Below are 13,579 nucleotides of genomic sequence, written 5' to 3'. Positions count from 1 at the left end.
ACGCCTGGTGGCGGCCTACCCAGCAGGTGTCCTCCATGAGTTGCGGCTCCAGCTCTCCTCCCACCTCGATGAGCTCCCCGCTCCAGGCCTTGAAACTCACAGCACCCCGGGCCGCGGGCTGGTCCTCCGCCGACCTCCACACGGCGACGTTGAGGCAGTGGATAGTGATGTGCTGCACTGCCTCAGAGCTCAGGAGGTGCAGGAAGTTCATTTGGACGCGGCCCATTTGGATCTCCGGCTGTTCAAACGGTAAATTTAGGCCGCTGAAAACATACTTTCATTTTCTGAATTTGATCGCTGTCTGGATTCCTTTGATTTTTTTACTGGGATACCTTGGTTACTGTGACTGGTTTTAAGCAGGTCTGACCCCCTCTGCTAAAGTTGCAGAAGACTTCCACTGTGTCTGAAGAGCAGCCCAGGTTGGGGTCGATCCAATAAGTGCCTGAGAAACAGGGTGAGGGACACATTATGGTCTGGCTATGTAATCGAGACAGAAAGCAGTATTGGCACAAACGCGTACACAGGACATCAAACACACACACACACACACACACACACACACACACACACACACACACACACACACACACACACACACACACACACACACACACACACACACACACACACACACACACACGCACACACACACACCATCATTCAGCTTCTGTTCACAGCTGTGCATGTCCCTGCAGATGCGGGCGGGGTTGTCCCTGGTGCCCAGCGGGTTCTTCAGGCTCTGGATCAGGTTACTGAGGTAGTGGAGAGTCTTAAAGATCTCTGCACCCTGGTCCAGCATCGGCAGGTCCATCACCGGTTTATTCTGGGGTATGGAGGATCAGCAGAGGGGGAGCCGAGAGGGAGCGATAGATCAGGTGATATGACGGACATGAGGTGCGACGATACTGAGGGACGTTAAGAAGGGACGCCCCACATACCTCAGTCCTGAGCGGGGAGCGCGAATCCGCAAACATATGAAGGCTGTCCGCTTTCTGCATCCGAATGAAACACACATGCGCAGTGAGACAGAGCCGTCAAATCTCTCTGTATATCATTTCAACTGGGTGCACTTCGAACCATCTGGATGTATCAAATCTGACGAAATCTTGAATGTCTTACCAATGGGAGAAGAACACCCGGGGGACCCTAGAGAGTGAGATAATTAGCAGTTAACGGAAGAGGGAATTCTGATCATCTTAAATTGTTATTAAATGTGATGATTCACAAGATTCATTTGATTCACAAGGTTACAGGTAATTGGAATGAGAAACTTACAGGCAGTCCGGGGGGTCCACGAGGTCCTGGAGATCCCTGGTAAGGAATAAAGTTGTGAATGATTAAATACAAGTCTTAGGGTAAAAACTAGACGCGGTATGTGCTGTGCTTGCCTCTAGAAATAAACAAAATCAAACATACCTTTGGGCCTTGCAATCCCTGTCGAAAAAGAAATTACAAAAGGAAGGAAGGAGATAAGTTTTCAGTCTGTAGATTATTCCCATTTGATAAGGTCTGTGAAAAGGGTGACTGAAAGCTGATTAACAGATCTGTCGGACTCACAGTCTCTCCGTGAGTCCCCTTCTCTCCTCTCGGGCCCTGTAAAGAGGAGTTTCGAGTCAGACGAATGGACGATGCAAGCGGAGGGACGGGCGAAAATGTCGAAAAATCTTTGCTCTACGTACCGCGCTTCCATTTGGACCAATAATTCCCATCGGACCAGCGATGCCGCCTCTGCCCTGAGGACGAAACCGAGAGGAAACCTTACAAAGGAAGGTGATGGAGGTAGAAGATGCGCCCAGGCGATGCAAGTGTTCGGACACGTTTCACAAGCTTTGATATTTGGTTTGCTTACCATTACGCCATGTGGCCCCTTCGGACCCCGGATGCCCTTTGGCCCAAAGTCTCCCGGCGGCCCCTGAAAACAAAATATGCCTTGGTTTTTCATGTGGTTATTAGAATCAGAATCAGTATAAAAGGTAACAGATGCTTATCAATGGCTGCTCTTCCCAAAGCAAACCAATTTTGATTATCACAACCAATAATTAGGGTCCATCTCATATTTCCTATGTTTACATGGTGGTCCGACTCATGTTGCCTGTGTTTGCCTGTACTGCACAAAATAAATGTATTTATGGGAATGTGATTTACTGAGTCCTCGCCTCGTGCAGCGTGGGTCATATTTTAACAGCTGCCTTTGGTGATTTAGGAGCCTTTAATGCGGCGCGAAGAACTCCAGCGGGGTACTGAAAGCCTGCAAATCATCCATCACTGGGTGGGTTTTGCGCTACTGTACTTTATTTAATTTTTTTTATCCTTCATCCTCACGTCATCTACCCACGCTCTTTACTCCTCCCTCATCTGTTTAAAGCTCCAGATTTAGGATCCAAACACGGAGCCGTAATAGAAGTCTCCCAGGCTACGACCACAGCACACGGATCGTGTTCCTTGACTTGAATTACGGAGATGGCCGAGATTAGTGGATTGATGTTTTAGCTCGGGGCTCGGCATACGGTTGGACCTCGCGTCGAGCGAAGGCTTGAAACCTACCGTCGGGCCAAATACTCCGAGAATGCCAGGAAATCCTTGCTCCCCTGGGTCACCCTGAAAATCCACATCAATCAGTGAGTGATCAAGTGGAGAATCTCCACCAAATTATACCAATAAAAATGGCATGAAATCTAACCTGAAAATGTATAAAAGTTCACAATCAATTTGGTGAAGAAAGCAAGCTGTGTTCAACGTACGGGTTGTCCTTTAGGTCCTCGGTCCCCTTGAGACCCGGGCAGTCCCATCCCACCCCTAAATCCTCTCTTCCCCCGGGATCCGACCTGGCCTGGAAGACCTCGCTCACCCTGAATGAATGAATGAATGGATGAATGAATGAATGAATGAATACAATCATTTGCTCCAGCTCTGGGGAAATCCTTGCATATTCACAAAATGTATTTCAAAAACTAGACAGAATTGGAAGTTGACAACGAAAATGGTTTCTTCCTATGGTGTTATCACAAAATGTCTGCCTCATACCTTCGGTCCAAAGGTGCCCTGGTCACCTGGAAGTCCTGGAACCCCTGTTTTACCTGGATGGCCAGAGTTACCATGGAGACCAAACTCTCCATCGTCACCATGCTCTCCCTATAGAATAGAGAATAGAGAATAACCAATCCAATCCTACATACATTTTCAGATTTAAATAATAATCTAGAGGCGGATCTCACCGGCATGCCCTTGCTACCGTCCATTCCTGGGACTCCATCGATACCGGGCACACCCTCATGCCCTTCGCGGCCCACAATGCCCCTGGGCCCGAGTAGACCGACCACACCCTGAGGAAAAGTGTATAGAAATTCTAATTCGAACCTTATACTGTACCTAGTATGACATCTCAATGTGTGTGTGTGTGTGTGTGTGTGTGTGTGTGTGTGTGTGTGTGTGTGTGTGTGTGTGTGTGTGTGTGTGTGTGCGTGTGTGTCTTGAATGAAACACAACTGACAATGAAGTAAAGTGAACCAAGTGTAGACATACCTGTGGTCCTTTTGCTCCTTTTTGTCCGATGTGACCTTGTTTGCCTTTTTGACCCTAAAATACCACCACAGGGAAGGAGACAGATGGACAGAGAGTGCGAAAGAGAGAGAGAGAGAGAGAGAGAGAGAGAGACAGTCCTTTGGTGTTATTCCAAGTAAGAGGTCTAATCTCAAAAGAAACCGTTCCACATGCTTCCTGGCACAAATTTAATCTACAATACACGGTTCATGTCTAAAACATGGCTGTCCGCCTTGGATTTCTCACTTGTTCTCCTTTGGCTCCTTTGGGTCCTTGTTTCCCACGATGTCCGGCGTGTCCCTAAAATCATCAGTAAAGTCAGTGAGAGCGAAAATTGTAAAAGACCACCGGCAACTGCTAATAGGGAAATTTTAATTTGACTTACAGGTAATCCAGGGGCCCCGGACTTGCCTCTCATGCCATCAACCCCCACTTGACCCTGAGGAATCACGGGCGTACGTTAACGACACAAAACACATGAACGGACAACATGCAGATCGATTCAGCCGAGGGATGACACTCACTATATATCCCGGATCTCCCGATTCTCCTCGTTCTCCTCTGTCACCAGGAGGGCCCTGGTGAAATAGTCAGATGTAAAAGAGAAACGTTGGAACAAGCCGATATCCAGTCAGAAAAGAATGCGGAAAAGTGAATGAGGGGTTACTCACTATGTCACCTGTAGGACCCGGAGGACCTTCCACCTTCCCGTCTTCCCCGTGTTCACCCTATGATCAGTGCAGATAAACCGTTTGTTTGAGTTATTCCACATCAGAAGTGAGATCCTCGATTTCCCCAAAAGTGTAAAGCTGTCCTCTTATGTCTACCTCTGCTTTCAGGAAAAATAAAACCCCTGCTGTTTTTACAACCCGTTCGCTTGGATTAAGAGATTATCATCCAAAGCAGGTTTAAGGAGACTAAACTCCCTTTTGGGAAGTTTGTTTCATGGCTAAAATGAGACGAATTGGTGGTCCTGTTGGTGCTTTATTTTACTTTCAGGGAAATTAATGCACATAGGATTGTTGTTATCAGCCAAATATACATAGCAGCCAAAAGAGGCAGGTGAATGATATGTACCTTTTCACCTTTTGGTCCTGGAGACCCAATGGAGCCCAGTGGTCCCTGATGGCCCTGTAGCGACAGACACGGACCATGGGAATAAAGTCAAGCTCCTAAAAAAGCATGCTTCCACCACATGTTAAAAGTGCAGTCCTTGGGTAATACACACGGGCGTGTTAGCTTATTCACCTCATAACCCCCAAGGCCAGTGTCCCCCTGCTGCCCCATTCGTCCAGGAGCGCCCTAGGCAGAACAACAGTCTATTGTTTAGACACAATATAGAAAACTCCAGACAGCTGTTTTGGTTGTCAAAGATTATATACACATATATATATACATATATACACTTATACACATTATAAGTCTACTTTACCACATGTCCTATTGTCCCTCTGGAGCCCTTTGGCCCAGTGAACCCGGTTGGTCCTGTCTTGCCCATTGGTCCGGTCTCCCCAAGGTAACCCAGGTGACCTTTGGCCCCCTGAAAGACACACGATCCAACGGTGAACGCCCGGCTCCAGAGCAGAGGCAGAACAGAGCGAGGGAACAAACGGGCGGCGTATTTACCTTCATCCCGAGTTTGCCCCTTTCTCCTATTTTGCCAGACTTGCCCTCTTGACCCTAGAGAAAGGGAGAAAGGTTAGAGCGGCCGTCCGTGTGGTTTAAGCGCCGCCGCTTCTCCCCCGGAACACGGGAAAACGTCTTGAAATGTGTTCAAGAGCTTTGTGCTTCTCACCCGGACGCCGGTGCGGCCGGGGTCTCCCGGCGGGCCCTCTTTTCCCTTTAGTCCAATTTCACCCCTGTCTCCGTTGTCACCCTCTTGACCCATGTCACCCTTTTCACCCTAGACAGCAACGAAATATGGTCAACGGCGCTCTATCTGAGTCAAGTGAAATGGCTATTAAAAACCTTTATAGCAGGAGTTGGTTTTGCCATAATGTGATATAGAGAGTCTTACCTTGGTTCCATCCGGGCCGGCTGGACCAGCCTCTCCTTCTAGGCCTGGCCCTCCCTACACACACAGACAGACACACACACACACACACACACACACACACACACACACACACACACACACACACACACACACACACACACACACACACACACACACACACACACACACACACACACACACACACACACACACACACACACACACACACAGGTCTCAGTACTGTAATAATGAAGGGCTTCAACTCCTTGTAAATGTGAACTGTTTCACAGGTTAAAGCTGATATACACACCCGTGGTCCTATTAGTCCCTGCTCTCCAATGTTCCCAACTGCTCCGATGGCTCCCTGAGACCCACACACACACACACGCACACACACGCACACACACACACACACACACACACACACACACTCACGTAAATCAAGTGTATTTTGCATGACAGCACTCATGTCTCTGACCCAAAATCTGTGTTTAACGGTGGACAAGGGAAAAAGGAAAATGACTGTAAAGCTTTCATATCGTGTTCTGGGGGTGTCATGGTGTCCGAGCGAAGGGATTTCACAGGGACTCGAGGCTCCTTTACAAGCCTCAAGGGGGCTTTCAAAACAATGAAACTCCACACACTGCAGAATTTAAACAGACGAGCTACCTACTGAGCGCATGACGTCTCTAGTGCGTCTGTGTATTTGTGTCAATGTGAAAATAAGCATTTGTAAGATATTGCATGTTCGATTTTTGCAAGACTGTTTCCATAACGTATGCGTGGAGTTAATGCATCCAACTATATTTACATAATTATTGAAGAAACATATTCACAAAAGTACATTCCTCACCTTCTCCCCTGGTTCACCTGGCAGTCCAGGTTCACCATCTTTGCCTGGAGGACCCTGGCGAGGTTTTTTAATGGAAAGGGTTAAATAACGTGGTTCACAACTTAATGAGCCCCGGAGAGAGAAAGAGATAATCACACCCATTTAACTGTTTAAAAAAAAAAGATGTGTGTGAGCGTCAAATTATATCCAGTATATGATACAGGAACGGAAGCCATTATTTCATTATAGATACAAAATAGGGGTCATCCTGCATCCGCAAATCCCTTGCTCTTTCCAAGACGACTTCTGGGATTTGGCTACAGAACAACAATATCGCACACAAGTGCAGTTAGGACTTTGGTTAAATGAACCAACATCGTAATTGTATTTATCCTAATAGATGGTTAAATAGTATCTTTATGACGATGATGATTGTAATGATCCGAATGTATGTGAACTGCAACTGTCAAAAAACGTCCCAAATTATGCAGTTTAAAGGGCACAGGGCAACAGTCCCATGCCATCCACGTGTGTGTGTGTGTGTGTGTGTGTGTGTGTGTGTGTGTGTGTGTGTGTGTGTGTGTGTGTCTGTGTGTGTGTGTGTGTGTGTGTGTGTGTGTGACAGTAAATGTTATCCCTCACCTTCAGACCAATTTCTCCGAGCAGTCCTACTGTCCCTGGAGGCCCAGATGGTCCCTATGGACAATAACAGAACGTTCGAGTTAACAGGCAATCCCACGCTGTCCAATTCCATTTAACACTGAATTTCACGAAGGAAACCAGAGATTTCTCATGATGTGGAATCTAGTAACAGCTAAACCGAAACCTGCAATTACCGCAGTTTGCTTTGTGGCGTTGAACGACCGCACCGATGGTGTAACTGCACAACAGAAAACGCAAAAAAGGCATCGACATGGCACAAAACCCGGGTTTGGTGGTCACCACGGCTCAAAGGTCTTTCAGGAAAAAAACGTCAGACCTGGTGCGAAAATGTCTTCACCTGTGTAACTCTGTCTTATTTTCTAGGAAGTGGGAAAAGCTGCCAGTCTTTTTCAACCGTCCACAGAAAAAGCTCAAGCGACCCTTACAAGTAAACACTGCCACCCGCTCGCCTTTACCGGCCAATAAAGTAAGCTGTGAATACCCCACTAATGCCTCCGTGCGACGGCCTGGATGCCTTTTATGGGGCTCTGACAAAGAAAGAGCCTCATGAGGGAACTTTCGGATGTTTAGATAATGGTCTCGGGGAAAGTTGGGGGTCGGCGAGGCAGAAGCACAACCCATTCTGTGGTTGACCCTTCACCCGAGCTTCCTTTTTAGAGCCGCCCTGTCATATTTGCCAACATTTAGAGCTCGGAAATAAAGAGATCTTCCAAAGTCAATTTAAGGAGTCTACGGCCCTTCTCTAAGAAACTCTGAACCGGGGAACAGCAAATGCTCATTTAAAAGCAAATGCATTATGTCAAACACAAAGGTACGTTTTAACAGAAACGTCACAATTTAGTATGTTGATTTTGACATCGAGGTTAAAAGTTGTTTTTTTTACTATTGATCTGAGCGAGAACTGATGATGAAAAGAAAGAAAAAATGCATTTGAATATTTCTCCTTAAATTGAATTGAAAGTTGGTTAGAACATCGGTTGAGGGCAACCAAAATCAGGACTGTGGATTCCGGCATCAATGAATCACCCTCACTAGGTTATGGGTCCAGTCTCCTTTGGGGGTGCATGGAAACCTCTCCAGAATGGATACCAAGCTGATATGGCTGCTTGTAATCCCAAGTAAAGGTACATCTGACATGAACATTTATTTTATTTTATTTTTCAAAAAATGACGTTTTTCCGTGTCTCGGAGCGGTCCCTCTAACGGTCTATCCTTCTGCTTTCACTACTACGTTAATTCCTTTGGTTTGGTTTGGTTGTACCTCCTAAAATAACCCAGTCCTTGAAAAAGCCTGCCATATGCGTGCCTCTCCAGAACAGATTTCTGAAGGATGGAACGGCTCCCTGGCTGCCCCACAGGATACTCTCAATAAAGAATAATACATCTTTAATAGACATAAATACATGTAACTACATAAAAAAAACAACTGCTGGACGTACTGTTGGACTTCAAATCAGAGAGTCAATTGAAGATTCCCTTTTGATTGAAGATAATCAAAAGGGTAAAGTAAAACGTTAGTGGGAATAAATTGGGGGTAATTGGTGAAAGATGCCCAGGGTATTGAGAGAGATGGACTGACACAAAGAAGGGTGGTCTCACCGGCTCTCCTGCTATTCCTTTGTCTCCCGGAGGTCCTGAAGGTCCTTGGACACCCTGAAGTCAGAGGGGTCACTGAGGTCATAATTTGTAATCTCTCTCACTGCAATTAACTCTTTCTCCTATGGCGGATAACATGTCAATACCATAATGTTTTTTGGTTTTTTTTCTCATTGAAATATACAACTGCTTCATATTGTTTGCAATGAACAGTTTCATAAATGTAACATCGGTTGCTTTTAAAGGTGCAGTATGTAGAATTTACAGAGCAGACTTGGCAGAAATTGAATATAATATTCACAAGTATGTTTTAATTTGTGTATAATCTCATGAAAATAAGAATCGTTGTGTTGGTGTGACTTTAGAATGAGCTGTTTTTACTGACATAGGGAGCGGGTACGCTTCAAAGGAGGCCGCCATGTGGCACCGCCATGTTTCTTCTACAGTAGCCCAGAACGGACAAACCAAACACTTGCTCTCGAGAGGGCCATTCGAGTTTCGCAACTACCTTCTCTTCCACGGAGGCCTCCATGTTGCACCGCCACGGGGAGGGGTATTCAGTTGGTTGTTAACTGCAACCTCACTACTAGATGCCACTACATTCTACACACTGCACCTTTAATGCAACATTTTAGCGATTTGAAAGTACAGGCCTAATCTTTCAAAGGGATATAAGAGTAGATATCTATTACCGGGCAAAAAACAGACATTGCCCTTGTAGTATTCCTCTCCTTACATGAAGTACCTGCAATTGGTGATTGAGTGTGTGTGTGTGTGTGTGTGTGTGTGTGTGTGTGTGTGTGTGTGTGTGTGTGTGTGTGTGTGTGTGTGTGTGTGTGTGTGTGTGTTGTGTGTGTGTGTTAAAGAGAGAGATAGAGGGCAATACAGAGAGAGAAAGAGATTCTAAAGATTCTTACTGGAAAACCTTTGGGCCCAGATTCCCCTGTCTCTCCAATCTTTCCCTAGGGTGAAAAAAGAAACTATGCTTAAATAGGATATTAGGATATAAACATTATATACATTATATTACACTATTATACCCACCATCTCTTACTTAGACTTATTATTTATGCTTCTGAGTGCTTTTATTCAACACAATTTGACATACTCTACCCTCCTCTGGTTGTAATATAACAGAAATAAGAAGAATGCTTTACCTGCAGTCCACCTTGACCAATTCTCCCAGGAGGACCATCAGGACCCTGTGAGAAGAAAAAAGGAAGATGGACAGAAAGTGTTGAAATTAAGATACAAGTCGCGAGACACCAGGACATTTCCGTAACTTAATGAATGAATGGTGAACGTGAAGAATTTCTATTATGTTGGTACACCAGGAGACATTTTCTTTTAAAAGTATATAAATGTATACACAGTATATTTATACATACATACATACTCTGCTTGTATTTGACAAGCCAGATTTTATGTATAAACAAAAAAATGTCATTAATTATGTAGTAAGATCTTCTCAAATACATAGCCAGATCCCTATCAAGTCTATAGTTTAAGTTCGAAGTCGAAATTCAGTCCCAAACCTTAATGGCCGCTATATCTAATGCAATTTTGTCACTGACATTTGACCCTCCCATAAGTCTTACCTTCTTGCCCTCTGACCCCAGCTCTCCTGTTGGACCGTCAGGCCCCCTCGCTCCCTGAAAACACAGACAGCTGTCACCTTACCAACAGAGGTCACTGTAACTCTGCCAGACAGCCCCACACACACACACACACACACACACACACACACACACACACACACACATACACACACACACACGCCGAATGTGTGTAAGAACACATTTAGGCCTCTCAGTGAGGTACCCCGGCACGACACTAATCTACAGAGGTCACTATTGTTTCCTCCAACAGAGAGGTCAGGACAAGGTTATACACACACACACACACACACACACACACACACAGGCACACAAAGACACTGTTGATACTTAAATAAATACATCTTCGAAACAGTGTGACTGTTACGTTATTCAGTCACAACTGTCAAACACGATCAATCTAAAGTGCTTAAAGTCCTCCTCGGCTCATGAGCAGCGGTGATGGATTACTGTAGATCCTCACACTCCTCAGAGCGCTACAGTACATCTCGCTCTGCACCTGCACCCCCGACGCGGAGCCTCCCGCAGCACCCGAAAAAAAAAAAAAAAAGGCCCGCTCAACCGACTGAACCGACACCGACCGAACCCGCGGCTACAAAAGAGTGTTATACATCGAGTTTAGGAAGGGAGAGAATTGTGTGTGTGACACGGCCACACGGGCGGCCTGTGCCGACGGAAAGGACGATGACTGAGCACAGTAGGAGCTAGGTCCATTGAGAACGCTGCTAGGTAAAGTGCTATAAGCCTATTATAAGTGGAGCTGTATGAGCAGCACTCATTAACATTCCTGTCTGGGGTAGCTGCTACCCACTGCTTTGGTTTACACAAGCTGACATGCTACTGTATGGGGAAGCTCTCTCCCTTTCCCCCCCTCTTCCTTATCAGGTCATGGAACATTTATTGCGTGTCATTCTTCGAATTAGGCGAATATAAAAAATACCCCAAAAGTTATAACACTGCCGTTGCAACCCCTCTGCCGCAACGTCCGAGGCGATTAGATGTCAACGCCTGGGATTTGAAACAAAGTCGTCGAGGGTCCGCGGGCCGGTCGTCATGAGACTTTACGAGATGTTGAACAGGGCTCGACATTTGTATATCCTCCACGACGCACAACCCCTCCGAGAAAAAAAGATGAAAGATGAAAACAAAGAAAGAAGAGACGGTGTAACAGGGACATGTAAATAAAGGCGGATGAGAGGACTAAGAGGAGAAGAGAAGGAGTCATAGAGGAGAGACAGATGGAAACACAGAAAGATGGCACGCCGTATGGTATTTGGTGTAAGTGCTGGAGACGCCCTCCGCCTCATTTCCCAAGGTCCTTTTTTTCCCCCCGCAATGCCTGTGCCATGTTTCTATCCGAAATCTGAGATTCAACACAACCGTTTCACATCTGACATGTTCAGGCTCTGCGGTCAAGGTGCTAACACCGAGGAGCCATATGGTAGAAGCATCTCAGATGTTTGCCAGTAGAAGTGGGCGTCTGGAGCTCCGGTTTACATGCCGCCGCCGCTCTGCAGAGTTATGATCGCTGAGAAAACAATCGCTCTTAGTGCGTAATAAAATATATATTATCCCCTTAGGATTTATCTAATAAACGGTACATGTAATCTGCCCATTTGCCAATGTCTGCATTCATTTGCGCGAGAAGGATTATTGGCGTGCATCTGGACCGAAACCGCCGAAACATAGGTCGCGGAGCACCGGGCTGATTTATTGGCAGTGGAAGCTGCTGACTACAGCATTAATTGAAAACACAGTTTGAGACGCGAGAGTGTGTCCAGAGCAAGCCTAGCCGGGCACGTCCCTCAGGAAGAGTTCAGACAAAGAGGCTCGATACCGCGCTCCCATCTGCCAACTGGCTCCGCTGGGGTCTGTGCACCACAGATATAAAAGGCGTATATTAGCAGGCTTTTGGGGGAGGCCGGAGACAAGAATATTTATATATAAAAAAGGTTTATAGAGGAATGCATTTGCAGTAGTAGCTGGGATATGTCTCGATTTCAGGCACTGGGATGCAAAGACCATATATAAAAAGAGTCAACTTCTCCCCTGAAAACCGTGCGCGTCACCCACACCGATAATGGAAACAGCAGCATCACCATTATTTTAAACATCACAAGCTGTCTAAAGTGACTATAGCCATCTACGGCCATCTAGGGTGTGTAACATAAACCGAAGGACGGCGACCCTTCATTGCAATCATCAAGTGCCAAGTGGCGTTTTCTATGAAAAGTGTGGAATAGCAGCACTGACTATGAGCCCAGCTACAGACAGTCATTGTTTGTCATTAGGCGCAGGATGTGACATCACTGCAGAGGCAGATGACTCCGTACGTGCCTAGAGAAAGCAGGCTCAAATGACGGAGCGGAGAGGTCGAACCACACATACGCAGGCAGTGAACGACGCTCGTGCAATCAAACATCCATACAAAGAGGACGCCAACATGGCAGGGAGACACACAGAAGCACGAGCTGAAGCACAACTTAAAAAACAGAACTCTGATAGAAAAACCGGATGACATTTCAGCCGTTAGGCCCGAGTCTGAAACTCAAACCTTACCCGCCTGCCTTTGGGCCCTCTGGTACCGATTGGGCCAGGAGATCCTGGGAGGCCCTGAGAGACAAAGGGGAAAGAAAAATGGGGTGAAGGAGAGGTGGGGGTAAAACAAAGCACAGAGCCCCCTTCTCTTGACCCTGGGGGGGCCGACTGACCTCGGAAAAAAACACTACGGGGTTTGTTGTTAGATCCGTCACTCACACCAATTAGGGGGGGGCTGCTCCGGAATCCTGGTCCTCTGCACCCCCAGAGCCCCATATTTATGTTTATTTTGATGGCTCTCCGGCCCCCCCACCTTCCGCCGAAGCTTGGCCCCGCACGCCGTCAAAGCCGGCCGCGGCAGGGCCACGGTGAGGGGGAAACAGGGACCCCTTCTAATTGGTCGGAGGTGTCGGACCCTTGATTGACGGGAGGCTAATGCGGCTTCAGCAGGAGTCTGCTGGCCCTCTGAACTCTCACAGGAACCTTCTGCCGCGGACCGCCAGCTACGCCGCATACCGCTGTTGTGCGGTGAAACAGCCTTCTCGGTTGAGAACACCTTTAAACCAAACAGATACCTTAACGACTGCGTTACCCAGTGCGCTGGCCGTTTGGAACTACAGCTTTGAAATGGACTTTCTAAGGCGTGCATATGTTAAGGATGCCATAGCCCATGCCCCGAAGGCACGGCTCCACCGTGGCTTCAACTGATTAAGTGCAAGAAAAGCTGTTTTTTACGTTGAGTGAAGCAGGTGTGAATCCCGGGGAGAGGAGAGGGGAGGAAAGGGAAAAGGGTAAAAC

At 46.7% G+C, this 13,579-nt stretch overlaps 1 protein-coding gene across 1 annotated transcript in view; it reads right to left on the bottom strand.

Annotated features, from left to right (window-relative positions):
• Positions 1-13,579, bottom strand: part of col27a1a (collagen, type XXVII, alpha 1a) — a gene marked incomplete at its 5' end in the record, with an annotated part of 61,891 nt that overhangs the window by 2,643 nt on the left and 45,669 nt on the right. The window contains 33 exons of the mRNA XM_080018203.1: positions 20-238; positions 333-442; positions 655-823; positions 939-992; positions 1,120-1,146; positions 1,276-1,311; positions 1,417-1,434; positions 1,558-1,593; positions 1,680-1,733; positions 1,850-1,912; positions 2,545-2,598; positions 2,742-2,849; positions 3,025-3,132; positions 3,216-3,323; positions 3,523-3,576; positions 3,787-3,840; positions 3,926-3,979; positions 4,065-4,118; positions 4,212-4,268; positions 4,618-4,671; positions 4,789-4,842; positions 4,973-5,080; positions 5,167-5,220; positions 5,336-5,443; positions 5,558-5,611; positions 5,847-5,900; positions 6,390-6,443; positions 7,011-7,064; positions 8,631-8,684; positions 9,545-9,589; positions 9,785-9,829; positions 10,226-10,279; positions 12,803-12,856. Of these exons, the coding sequence (XP_079874329.1) occupies positions 20-238; positions 333-442; positions 655-823; positions 939-992; positions 1,120-1,146; positions 1,276-1,311; positions 1,417-1,434; positions 1,558-1,593; positions 1,680-1,733; positions 1,850-1,912; positions 2,545-2,598; positions 2,742-2,849; positions 3,025-3,132; positions 3,216-3,323; positions 3,523-3,576; positions 3,787-3,840; positions 3,926-3,979; positions 4,065-4,118; positions 4,212-4,268; positions 4,618-4,671; positions 4,789-4,842; positions 4,973-5,080; positions 5,167-5,220; positions 5,336-5,443; positions 5,558-5,611; positions 5,847-5,900; positions 6,390-6,443; positions 7,011-7,064; positions 8,631-8,684; positions 9,545-9,589; positions 9,785-9,829; positions 10,226-10,279; positions 12,803-12,856 (2,283 nt within the window). The remainder of the gene's footprint in view (positions 1-19; positions 239-332; positions 443-654; positions 824-938; positions 993-1,119; positions 1,147-1,275; positions 1,312-1,416; positions 1,435-1,557; positions 1,594-1,679; positions 1,734-1,849; positions 1,913-2,544; positions 2,599-2,741; positions 2,850-3,024; positions 3,133-3,215; positions 3,324-3,522; positions 3,577-3,786; positions 3,841-3,925; positions 3,980-4,064; positions 4,119-4,211; positions 4,269-4,617; positions 4,672-4,788; positions 4,843-4,972; positions 5,081-5,166; positions 5,221-5,335; positions 5,444-5,557; positions 5,612-5,846; positions 5,901-6,389; positions 6,444-7,010; positions 7,065-8,630; positions 8,685-9,544; positions 9,590-9,784; positions 9,830-10,225; positions 10,280-12,802; positions 12,857-13,579) is intronic.

Source organism: Zeus faber (assembly GCF_960531495.2).
Source record: "Zeus faber genome assembly, chromosome: 17".
NCBI lineage: Eukaryota > Metazoa > Chordata > Actinopteri > Zeiformes > Zeidae > Zeus > Zeus faber.
Note: the sequence above shows the minus strand (reverse complement) of the source record. Positions and strands in the feature narration are given on the sequence as shown.